The sequence below is a fragment of the Tachypleus tridentatus genome, chromosome 10, assembly GCF_004210375.1.
Source record: "Tachypleus tridentatus isolate NWPU-2018 chromosome 10, ASM421037v1, whole genome shotgun sequence".
Classification (NCBI taxonomy): domain Eukaryota; kingdom Metazoa; phylum Arthropoda; class Merostomata; order Xiphosura; family Limulidae; genus Tachypleus; species Tachypleus tridentatus.
In genome coordinates, this window is record NC_134834.1 from 181,132,010 (window position 1) to 181,145,223 (window position 13,214).

General features: G+C 35.1%; 1 protein-coding gene across 8 annotated transcripts in view; it reads left to right on the plus strand.

Moving 5' to 3' along the window:
• LOC143231058 (teneurin-a-like) overlaps nucleotides 1-13,214 on the plus strand; it is a 473,661-nt gene that overhangs the window by 413,362 nt on the left and 47,085 nt on the right. For all 8 annotated transcript variants that reach the window (XM_076465565.1, XM_076465567.1, XM_076465566.1 and 5 more), the window contains 2 exons: nucleotides 898-1,002; nucleotides 9,705-9,899. In XM_076465565.1, coding sequence (XP_076321680.1) covers nucleotides 898-1,002; nucleotides 9,705-9,899 — 300 coding nt within the window. The remainder of the gene's footprint in view (nucleotides 1-897; nucleotides 1,003-9,704; nucleotides 9,900-13,214) is intronic.

A 13,214-nucleotide genomic window follows, 5' to 3' on the forward strand; every position in this document is an offset into this window, starting at 1 on the left:
GTGTCATCCAGTAACCCATTTTATCACCTTGTAATTGACATGTCAGACTTAGGGTAATCGTTTGTGATCAAGATGTTATTCAATATTTCATATGTTTTATTAATTAGAATACATATCATAAATGATATAAGTAAGGATAATTATTATAAATTTCACATCGTAACGATCATCTCAGACTTAACTTATTTTTTGAAATTTTGATCTTATTATTGTATTTTACTTATTAATATGGAATTCAATATTTCATATGATTTATTAATTAAAATACGTGTCATAAATATCATAAGTAGGGATAATTATTATAAATTTAATGTCACAACGATCATCTCAGATTTAACTTATTTTTGAAATTTTGAGCTTATTTTTGTATTTTACTTATTTATATGGTATTCAATATTTCATATGATTTATCAATTAGAATACATATCATAAATATCATAAGTAGTGATATTTATTATAAATTTAATGTCACAACGATCATCTCAGATTTAACTTATTTTTGTATTTTACTTATTAATATGGTATTCAATATTTCATATGATTTATTAATTAGAATACATATCATAAATATCATAAGTAGTGATAATTATTATAAATTTAATGTCACAACAATCATCTCAGATTTAACTTATTTTTGAAACTTTGACCTTATTGTTGTATTTTACTTATTAATATTTTCGTCTCATTACTCTTTCTGGATGTTTAATTTATTAATTATTAATCTCGTTATTTGTTCAGCCGATATGTTTCAAATACAAAACTCGTTTGGTTGATATCTCGCGTATATTGTATTGAAAATATTGTTATAATCCAAATATCTTCTTAAGAATTCTTTTAAGCATTACACATTTATAGTGATTGCACAATGTAAAAATATGTTAATCGTTTCCTGTATAGATGACGTCCCGACCACGTGCCCTAACAATTGCAATCGTAACGGGAACTGTCAACTTGGAAAGTGCCACTGTTTCCCAGGTTACATAGGCCATGACTGCGCTGACAGTAAGAATATATATATATATAATATATAAAATAAAATATATTTATATAACTGACTCTTTAGGATAATGATGCTTACTTAGGCTGTTGTTACACTTAGTGTTTTACCATTTTCATACAGTTAATTTCTTTCGATTGTTGTTGTTGTTTTGAATTAAGCACAAAGCTACTCAATGGGCTATCTGTGCTCTGCCCACCACGGGTATCGAAACCCGGTTTTTAGCGTTGTAAAACCGCAGACATACTGCTGAGCCAATGAGGGGAGAACAGTTTCGTCGAAATATCTTGATTTGAAAGTGCGTTTACTCAAAGTCTGGTTTGCTAGAGTTAAATATCATAATATTTTTGCCCTGTAACCAATTCTCTGATGCTGTTGAATACATCGTTACAATATTGTAACTTACTCTTTGCTTTAGTTGAATACTACGTTCGTATCTTGTAATTATTAGTGTGCTTTTGGTTCTTGTTTACAAAACTTGTATGTTTTTACTACTATCCAGTTTGTCGTTTAAAAAATTATATAATGAGATCTTTCTCTCTTAATTTATTTAAAGTTAAGTTCGTAACTGTATCAAAATATAAACAAAGATAAATGAGAAAAGAGAACAAAACATGACAACAATTCCATTATTATAATTATCGTGGAGACAAGATCCCACAGGAAGACATTTGACGTACTATTTATCTTGTTGTGTTTGGCCAGAAATTATATTCTTGTTAAAGCATAGTAGTTCTGTAACATTTCACTTTTGCTGCACTCCAAAACGAACTAAATTTCCGTGTTAAGAAACCCATTGTTATACGCAGCTCCAGACATAACCCTAACGAGAGCTATAACGGCGGAAAAATTTGACTAATGGTTTAGTGTTTGCTGCTAAAAATAACACCTTTAAACCATTTTAATGTCTCTTTGAAACAAAACCCTTCTACGGATCTTGAAACTCTTCGGAACTCCAAGTAATGGCTGGTTTCCATAAACTTACTGATATAAAGTTCATGATGTCTCAGAGATTCTAACAGTATTAGGCGCTGCACTAAATGCGATTTATCTTTGAAATCTTCTGATATGATCAGGTGAGATGGAATGTTTCGGAGGTATAGAGCAATCATCCGTTTTATTTTTGAAAATCTACGATTCTATTTCTTCGTGCCTGTGGTCAAGCAGTAAGAGTGAGGACATTCTAACGCTTAAACACAAAAACAAAAAAGTGGTTCGATATTCACCTTAGGCATAACACAAATACTTCATTATGCGGTTTTCTATCTTAAAAATAAAAACATTATTTTTTATAACGTCTTGATTTCAACTGATCGTCTGTAGCTGCTGCTAATCATTATAAGTCTCCTAAAGAATCGTTCGGTTCACTATGGAATTTTTTGCAAAATCGCAAGTGAGGGGGGCTCTTCATCATACGAAAATGTGCTGTTGCGTTTAATACTATCGTTTTCACGCACCGCATATATATATATGCATATTTATAAAGAGGGATACCATAGAGGTTTCACTTCGAAAACTTTTCGCCTGCTATTTGACAATCACCAATTGTTAAAAGGTTATTTATTCCCTTTGTCATTCTTGTCAATAATGCTTTTACGCTCTATTTTTGATAATCCTCAACAATACACACCATCGCTTAGCAACACAACAATTAATTGATTATTCTTAAACCAACTATGGTGTTTATGCTGAATATTTGGTACCCATGTTGATTTGTTAAAAAATTTTGCTCTTTTAGTTTTCATTTTTTATAACTTCGTTGATATAACAGCAAAATATATTTAGTTTAAGTCAGAAGTTTCTGAGACTCAGTTTTAGCAAAAAAAGCGTGTGCGTGTGTTTTGTTATAGCAAAGCCACAAGCAAAAAAAAAAGCAAAATAAAATTTACCAAATAGGGTTTAAGGCAGGTCTTATGTTAGGTTTATGTATTAGGCCTAATGCTTAAATTAAACAACAAAGAGTTATTTTATTACTGTTCTCGCTGGTACAGTGGTGAGTCTACGGACTTAGAATCATCAAATCAGGGGCTGGATTCCCCTCGGTGGACTCAGCAGATAGCCCAATGTAGCTTTGTTATAAGAAAACGCACGCAAAATTCCTCTTATTACTAACGTTACAGAATAAGTGGCGAAAAATATTATTTAATGTGATACTCTAACACTTATATTACGTACTTGGCCTTAAATATGAAGGAAGCTTTTATTCTTTGTACAATCGAAAGAGTTGAAAATTTATATTGTAATATCTACACTATGCTTTCTACTTCCTGACATAGAATGCAGTGAAAAGGCCTAAGAGTGCTAAGACTTTTTCAGAGTGCATGCATACGTTTGTTTACGATAATATTTAATTTTTCTGCATAGTTTTTATTTAAAATGGGGTGATTAAAGAATTACTTCGAGACTGATGAAATAAGTGAAAAGTAGATGCATTTTGGAGGTGTAGACAAGTTTATTTTAGTTAAATTTTATAATTTTCATTAATCATTCAAACAAAGACTTCCTCTTATTTTTGACGGGGTTTTACGCTGGTACTAAAATATTTCGTCAGTTTTTCATACTAACATATCGACACCCTATTTCTAAATCAAAGAAAATTAATTTCCGAGTCAATTCTATATACATGTATATTCATTTTATCCAACAGAACGAAACAGTACAAATGATTAAATATGTTGCACAAATTAAAAAACAAAAGATTATAGGAAGCAAGCAATGTGATTTTTTTCAAATATTGAGTGGATTCATTAGAAGTTTTCCCGCCTACTTAACAGTCTATTACAACTTAACTGTTCTAAATGTTTCTTCTATACAATAACAATAAAACATTTCAAGCAAGCTCATAATGCACAAAGACTGACTATTCAGTGTAATGATTTCAAAAAAAGAAAAGAAATTCAGTTACGAAATTCATCAAAATCGTGTAATTTAACGTTAGATTACATTATGTAACACAAATTTTGTTCCTGGATAGTATAGTGTTATTTCTTAATTGCGTATGTTGTAAAAGTACAGAAAATGGCCATTATTCCCTTCAAACTTTGCTTTTGTGACCTGGATAATGAAATTTGGAAACTAACCTATTTTCTATGTAAAAACGGGCAAATTTGCACATTTTCATTTACATAAGGTCTGAATAAAACAGCATATGAATGAAGATTTACATGTATTTATACTAAAGTTATACAAAAATGTTTAGAAGTTAGTTTTTCGAGATTTGCGTTTGTAAGGTAAATCACTCCCTCGTATCAGCCCCCAATATAGTCAGTTTCCTGTCATGTTTTCGTTATACGCTCCCAAGTAACAAAAGCGAAGTTTCAAGAGAAAAATAAGTCTTTTCCATTTACTTTAGGCATAAGCAATTGTAAAATAACACTTTCTGCCCAGGAACAAGAAAAATATTTGTTTGTTTTGTAATTTCGTGCAAAGCTACACGAGGGCTATCTGCGCTAGCCGTCCCTAATTTAGCAGTGTAAGACTAGAGGGAAGGCAGCTAGTCATCACCACCCACCGCCAACTCTTGCGCTATTATTTTATCAACGATTAGTGGGATTGACTGAAACATTATATCGCCCCCACAGCTGAAAGGACGAGCATGTTTGGTGCGACATGGATACAAAAAAATGTTAAAAATTTTGTTGCATTGTGTTATCATAGGTGTTATTAAAAGCGGGGATCTATATTATTGAAAGTTTATTTAGTATCAACACAAATAATTTCACTTTCTTATGTAGAGTTTATGTTTGGATAGGTAAAATAACTAATGATGAAACATTTCATAACGTAATCAATAACGAAATGTACATGCTTACCAAACCCGTGAAATACATGTTTCAAACAAGATTTGATAAAGGTTTTCTTGCTTTTCCTTATTTGAAATTAATTATCAATTTATACCAATTAACTACTTCTTTATTTAGGCTAATGGTTTCTTAAATAGGTGAAATAAAGTAAATTGCGGTAGTTGGAGTTCGTAATAGATCTCTTTGGTAATCAGAACATGTCATATAACATCAATCACTTATAACTACAAATAGTTTCAACGTCTGATTATTAAACACATTTGGTTTCAATAACTCATCGTTACCTGAGATCGTTTCGATATATCACTGATAACTTTTGTCGGTTTCAGTGGCTTATAGAAAGCACTAACTGTTTCAACATTTCAGTGTTGACCAAAGCTGGTTACAACATTTCATTGCTAATCACGACCGGTTTCAACATGTAATTGGTCATTAGGTCATTTAAGTTTTGTTTTTGTTTTTTTGTATGTTTCTGATAACCACGAACAGTTTCAATATCTCAGCAGTAACCACAGCTGGTTTCAAAATTTCGTAGTTAACAAATGTTAATCCTTTATTATTTACCACGTCAAGTTAATATTAACTACAGCCAGTTTCAACGTTTAATTTGTGATTATTACATTTTTAGCACATCACTGATAACCACGAACAGTTTCAATATCTCAGTTGTAACCACAACTGGTTTCATATACTTTATTTTTAACCACCACAAGTTTCAACCCCTTATACTGTCAATCACGACCAGCTTACACACGCCAGTTCAATTAAGAAACCTATTGGGAAAACATATATTTCAGGATTTAAAGTATACATGTCAGTCAAGCTACGAAAGAGTGGTTTTTCAGAAATGGTTTGCTGTGATATACAGAGTTGATTACGTTATGCGAAAACGGTTTTAAACACGCGAATCAGTAAGTCACGTGGCAACCACAGCAGATATAAAGTTGCATTATAATAGTATGTATTAAAACTGTAGTTTAGCATCTCTTGCTGTTTTGTTAGTGTGACGCGACCTAAAAATTGATGGCTTTTGAAAAGGATATATAACAGCACTTTTTGGCGAAAATTATTCATAGTCTCACATCATAAAGATTTGTTCAGATCAGGGATTTTTTATTTCCAAGACGAGGATACTCCTTGTACTTTAGGTTTCCAAGAAAAGGAAATATGGATCAACCTGGAGGATTTTTTTTGTACTTAAAGGTATTGGAGGAAAAGGAAATATGGATCAACCTGGAGGACCAGGACTATCAGAATAAAAGACCTGCAAGAAGTAAAGACACAGCTGCGATAAGAAAAATGTAAGTGAGAACCAATGGCAAACACAACAAAGATCCCAAGCAGCAGTATACATAACACAATCAAATGCAGTTTCTGTCGGGAAAAGCGACACGAATTACGTGTACACAAGCTGCTCAGTGATATATTCATTCAACCGTCACATATCTCAAGCAGTAGGAGAATAAAAGGGGTATCCATTTTATTCTAAACGAAAACATACTGGATAAAGCGCCTATGGATTTTTCAGCAGTGAGACTGTTACAATGAGTGCACGAAAACTATCGTCCTCGTACACTGGATGGACCATGGAAAACATATCAGAAGGAAGGGTGTGCTTTGAACGTGATACCCTTACAGCAGAGTCTCTTGCAATGAAAACGACACAGTAAGGGAATAATCAAGATGCATGATAATCAGTTGGTGCATGACTGGACGTGCGACATGGACTATAACGATAAAATAATGTTCAATATTAGGTACTCAACCTCATAGTATAGGTACTATTTTTAGTATGAATATTAAAGTACTGAGTACTATTTAGAATCTATGACTACAAATACAAATGGCTTGATTGAAGTTTGTGAAAAAGAAATGTCCCCAGCAATTATCTTAAACTTATTAAAATGTTTATTAAAATACCGTCAGACATTTCTGCAAATAAAATGAACAGCAGTGTACTCTATTGCAGCATAGAAGTCAATCTGAGTACATTTTAGGATATGCTTTTATCGAAGCTTAAAGAGCTGTTTAAGTTTTTCGTCTATGTTTAACAACTGATAGCTATTATTCCTAATAAGCCTGCTACCTCTTGCTAAAAGGATTTGTTTGGTTTGGTTTGAATCTCGCACAAAGCTATACGAGGGCTATATGCGCTAGCCGTCTTTAATTTAGCAGTGTAAGACTAGTGGGAAGGCAGCTAGTCATTACCACCCTACGTCAACGTTTGGGCTACTCTTTTACCAAAGAATAGTAGGATTGACAGTCACATTGTAACGCCCTCACTGTTGAAAGGGCGAGCATGTTTGGTGTGACGGAGATTCAAACTCGCGTGTTTAAAGAAAAGACAGTTAGTCAATAGAACCAACTGTTACCTCTTGCTACACTAGAGAAAAGACAGTCATTATCACTTCCTCTAACTCTTGCTACACTAGATGGGAGACAGTAAGTTAACAGCATCCGCTACTACTTGTTCTGGCATGGCCAGGTGGTTAGGGTGCTCGACTCCTAATCTGAGGGTCGCGAACTCGAATTCTAGTCCCACCATACATGATCGCTCTATCAGCCGTGGAGGCGTCATAATTTGGCGGTCAATCCCAATATTCGTCTGTAAAAGAGTGGTACAAGAGTTGGCGTGGGTGGTGTCTTCCCTCTAGCCTCACACTGCTAAACTAAGGACGGCTAGCGCAGATAGCCCTCTTGTAGCTTTGCGTAAAATTCGAAAAAACAAGCAAACCTTGTCACCACTTGCTACACTAGAGGGAAGACAGTCAATAGCGTCCCTTTAGCGTTGCAAGAGTTAGTAGTGGGCGCTACTGACTAGCTCTCGCCCCCTTAACTTTACGCGAAAATTCCAAAGTAAATTAGTATTAATTTTCTGTTTCCATTAGTTGTCTGAGCTGAATACTTCAATAACTTCCAAAATCCAAAAATACAGCAATGTTAAGACACAAAATAGAGGTGACAACGTTTTGATTACATCACGTAGTTTCTTCTTTTCGTTGGGTGGTGTTAAATGTTTTTTTTACATAAATCCATCACAGCTATCAGTTCCATATGTTCAGAATGCTAAAGGTAATTTTTTTATTTAAAGTTTTGTTTTACAAACCTTTTTTTGGCAAATAATTTTGCCTGGTTACATAACGTAATTTGTAATTTTGATTTGGTTTTATTAAATCTAAGATTATTTCCATTTTTTGTGCGTGGATGACAAATTTAACCTAGGACCCCCTTGATTTAATACGTCCTGAAAAATGTCGTCACCTGCTTACGTCGAACGGTCACTGTTGGTCATCGTCTATAAGTTACTTAAAGAACAACTGGAAATTACTGAAAAAAGATTAGTTTTACAATTTCAAACAAAGTTATAAAACAAAATAGCTATCTGCGCGTATCTGCCTCTAATGTTCAACGTATATACCACCAAGAAGGAAGTTAGTCAACACAATCTGTCTCCAACTCGTGATGCTAATTCCCGTCTCTGATCGAACAGTGGGATTTGACTGTCTCCCGATTAGCGCATCCATGTTACCAAAGTAAAGAACTGCGGTGTTGGATTACACATATTTAATCGATGAATTCAGAGGCCGGGCCGCTAAACCTTGAACAACTCTCCACTCACCTTCTCGTTTTGTTAAACAAATATTGAGCTAAGTTCTCCTTAAACGTTCATTAGACATATTTTTAGGAGATGAACATATATCGGTCATATTCAAAAGCACGAACTATATTAAACAATCTTGATGAAAATCATTACGTGTGTATACTTCTGATTTTGATTTAATGTGTCCCGGAGGTAAAAATATTATAGTTTTAAGTGCTTTGGATGTAAAAAAAACCAACAAACTCATCGGAAGCCGTGGAAATATTTTATCCTGATAGCTTTACTTATTGCCAAACGGTATTATCATGTTCTTACACGTCCAAACTCCTCAGCATATTTAGTTGTTAGAGTTTTCTCACGTCTCTTAGTTCTCCAGTATTCCAAATTATTCAAATAATTTTAAAACCATTTCTAACGTTAAATAGTATTTTTGCAGATATGGCCATACATTATAAACACTTTACAATTTCGTAATTTATGCCATTTTTATATAAATCAGATCGTTACTGGTCCACCCTTTCTTGAACAATTCATCATCATCGGAACCTTTACAATTCGATAACCAATGTCACCTTTGTATGGATTGGATTGCTGCTGGTCCAGCCATTTTTGGATTATGGTTCCATTTATTCATTATACTGACCGTTACAGTTTGATAAATTATGACATCCTTATATGGATTAAGCTGCTGCTAGTCCACCTTTTTTGAATAATTTTCCACTCTTTCATTATAGTGATTTTTAAAATTTAATAACTTTTACCAATTTATACAGATTGGATCGTTTAAATCCAATCCAATCAAGCCGAACACTTACGGCTGACTGACTGACAGGCGGACTCATAACGGCACAGGGCTAGCAGCCAGATCTAACTGAAGAAGTAAAGTTAAGCTAAAATAAAAGAAGACGAAATAAACTAAGCAAGAAGTTTTGTGTTTCCTGAACTTTAAAGAAATATTTAATTTATACGGTCCAGCATGGCCAGGTGGTTACAGCACTCGACTCGTAATCTGAAGGTTGTGGGTTCGAATCCCCGTCACACCAAACATGCTCACCCTTTCATCTCTGAGGACGTTGTAATGTGACGGTCAATCCCACTATTCGTTGGTAAAAGAGTAGTCCAAGAGTTGGCGGTGGGTGGTGATGACTAGCTGCCTTCCCTCTAGTCTTACACTGCTAAATTAGGGACGGCTAGCACAGATAGCCCTCGAGTAGCTTTGCGCGAAATTAAAAACAAACAAACTTAATTTATAATCTACCATAATTAATAAACTTCTAAATTTGTGGATCATTTCTCATTTCAGACGTCTGTCCAGTTCTGTGTAACAACCACGGACGTTACGTCCATGGCACTTGTCGATGTGACAAAGGGTGGAAGGGTGCCGAGTGCAATGTTCCAGCTGGAGAATGTGAAGTTCCTGATTGTAACCGTCGAGGCAAGTGTATAGATGGCGTTTGTACCTGTGAACCTGGCCATAAAGGACAATACTGTGAAGATGGTAAGTTGATCTGTGTATAAATGGCGTTTGTACCTGTGAACCTGTTCATAATTGACAATACTATGGAGAGGGTGGGTTGATCTTTGTATAGATGGCGCTTGTACTTGTGAAGCTGGCCATTGAGGACAATACTGTGGAGAGGGTAAATTGATCTCACACTCTACAGACTTTAATAAGCCCCTAAGAACTAATATTCATTGCTGTCTCTGTATTTCAGAAGTTTTTAATTCGCAGTCAAACCTAGTATTTTCAGTTTTCTCAATTGCAAAACAACGTCACACAATGCAAGGCTATTTATTGCACCTGCACATTTTTAATGCCTTCCTGCTCCTATACCTGTGACCAACATTTTGTTGTAATGATTGTTTTATTTCATTAATTATCGAATAATGAATGGTGTTTTATTGAAAATTTATATACACGTAAGTCATTTTTCTATAAAATAAATTATAGTAATTTGTGTTCTTGTTTATTAAAGGGTATTTGGTAAAAGGATACTTTCAAAAGATATGTGTTGTGAATCGTCCACTTCTGACACCATTTGTTATAGATGGTGCTATTCTAGAACGTCTCTCTCCTTCAGCCTCAGTAATATTGTACTTATTTCCAGTCACAAATTAACTTATAGACCAAATTGATATTCATTGGTATAATCAACAACACACTTATTTAGAATTAGGTGTGTTTTTTTTATTTCTTGGTCTCTCTCATTGTACTTGTTCTCTCGTACATCTTCTAACATTTAGCTGCTGAACTTCTGTTCTCTCTCTCTATATATATATATATCCTAACCTACGCCGAACAAACCTCTTTCCGTCTGATCTTATACACCTATTTTGATTGCTGAAATCCCCAATCTGTTAGAGAACGACCAAACGCTGCCCAATTTCTTACATCTCTCAACCTCACTTGTGTTTCATACGCTTAAATTTATAGCAATATGTTCATTTGTAATATACAGAGGTTTTAAAGGACACGTGATATAAATCGCTACAGCAATTTAAGTTAAACAATATAAATACTAAAACACATATTAGATGGATTAGAAACGGAAGGCGAAGACGTCGCGAAGTGTAGGCATTTGACGAAAAAGCGAATATGGATTTTGAAATATGAATGTTTGGATATAAAACTTTGCGTTTATTAAACTATACATGAAATGATTCAATGACGTCCGGTACTTTACTGCACTCCATTTGACAAACATTCAGATCAGACAAAAGTGCTGTTGAACGTCTTAAAAGGCTGCTTGTATGTGTTTTTGTGTGTTTTATTGTAGCAAAGCCACATTGGAGTAGCTTCTGTGTCCACCGACGGGAATTAAAACTCCGAATTTAGCATTGTAAATCCAAAGACTTTAAGCTCTCCCATTGGAGGACCACCTACATGTGACAAATATAACAAGAGTCGATTGTTCTCGTTGCATACAATTTCGTTACATGTGAATGCATCTGTGAGACCTACGCAGTGTGCTCTCCATGTACATAAATAATAAGGACTAGGGTTTGTAGGTTGCATCTGTGAGACCTAAGCAGTGTGCTCTCCATCTACATAAGTAATAAGGACTAGGGTTTGCAAGTTGCATCTGTGAGACCTAAGCAGTGTGCTTTCCATGTACATAAGTAATAAGGACTAGGGTTTGTAGGTTGCATCTGTGAGACCTAAGCAGTGTGCTCTCCATCTACATAAGTAATTGGTTTGGTTTGTTTTGAAATTTCACACAAAGCTACTCGAGAGCTATCTGTGCTAGCCGTCCCTAATTTAGCAGTGTAAGACTAGAGGGAAGGCAGCTAGTCATCATCACCCACCTCCAACTCTTGGGCTACTCTTTTACCAACGAATAGTGGGATTGACCGTCACATTATAACGCCCCCACGGCTGAAAGGGCGAGCATGTTTGGCGCGACAGGGATGCGAACCCGCGACCCTCAGATCACGAGTCGCACGCCTTAACACGCTTGGCCATGCCGGGCCTGACATAAATAATAAGGACAAGGGTTTGTAAGTTGCATCTGTGAGACCTAAGCAGTGTGCTCTCTGTCTGTATAAGCAATAAGGACTAAGGTTTGTAAGTTGTATCTGCGAGACCTAAGCAGTGTGCTCTCCATGTACATAAGTAATAAGGACTAGGGTTTGTCAGTTGTACATTACTTTCAATAGGTGTACGACGCTATTTCGCTTAGCATACAGATCGTCAACTTGGGAATTTTGACGACGATTCACAAATTCCTCTGTGTGATTTGAGCTGGCTCACTCAGACCGGAAGTGCTAATCGAATACAGCAGAAACCTAAGCAATCTGACAGTGGCTACCTTACCCAATGGGTATTACATCTATCTCTGAGTTGTCAGTACTTTACAAAAGTCCAAAGTATCACGTTAAAGGGCCATAGTGGAATATTTCAATCAGTATAGACCAATACGTTATCATTTAATATAATGTTTCCTGTAAGAATATGCATATAATTCGCGTCTGTTTTCCTATCAATAATATCAACTTTTTAGTTTGTTTGTTTTTGAAATTCGCGCAAAGCTACACGAGGGCTATCTGCGCTAGTCGTCCCTAATTTAGCAGTGTAAGACTAGAGGGAAAGCAGCTAGTCATCACCACCCACCGCCAACTCTTGGGCTACTTTTTTACCAACGAATAGTGGGATTGACCGTCAAATTATAACGTCCACACGGCTGATAGGGCAAGCATGTTTGGTGCGACGGGGATTTGAACCCGCCACCCTCATATTACGAGTCGAACGCCTTAAACCGCCTGGCCGTGTCGGGCCACTCACGTATATCATTATTTACTCGGACTAAGGGCAGTTTCTTTAGCTATGATTTTTTTTTTTACCTTCTTCGAAGTAAACACGCGTTTGCATAAACCGAGTGTCTTCGTAGCAAAAGAAACATTCAGTGTTAGACTATACACAAAAATATAAAATAAATGAAGGAAATTGGTTGTTCTCGCCATCGTATATCCAAAGGTAATTTTTCTTAATTAAACAACAGCTGGAAAAAAAATCGTGGTCCTTGCATCATAACATATTTCATGAGTATATATATAAATATACGTTATATGTATACACGACACGTATCCTTTTTTGTATTACGCATAATTGGGATTTCTTGGTAACTCTGAGAAATATTAACAAAATATTTGAAGGTGGTTTCATTATAAACGGCTGTATTTAACATATCAATCAGTTATTCAAGCCGTGATTTTCCTGGAAAAGCAACTAATCATGCTTGCAATCCATGCTGTGAAACATTAATTACTGTTCTTTTCAGTGTACAACAAGTAGTACTACAGTCTGTAATAACTA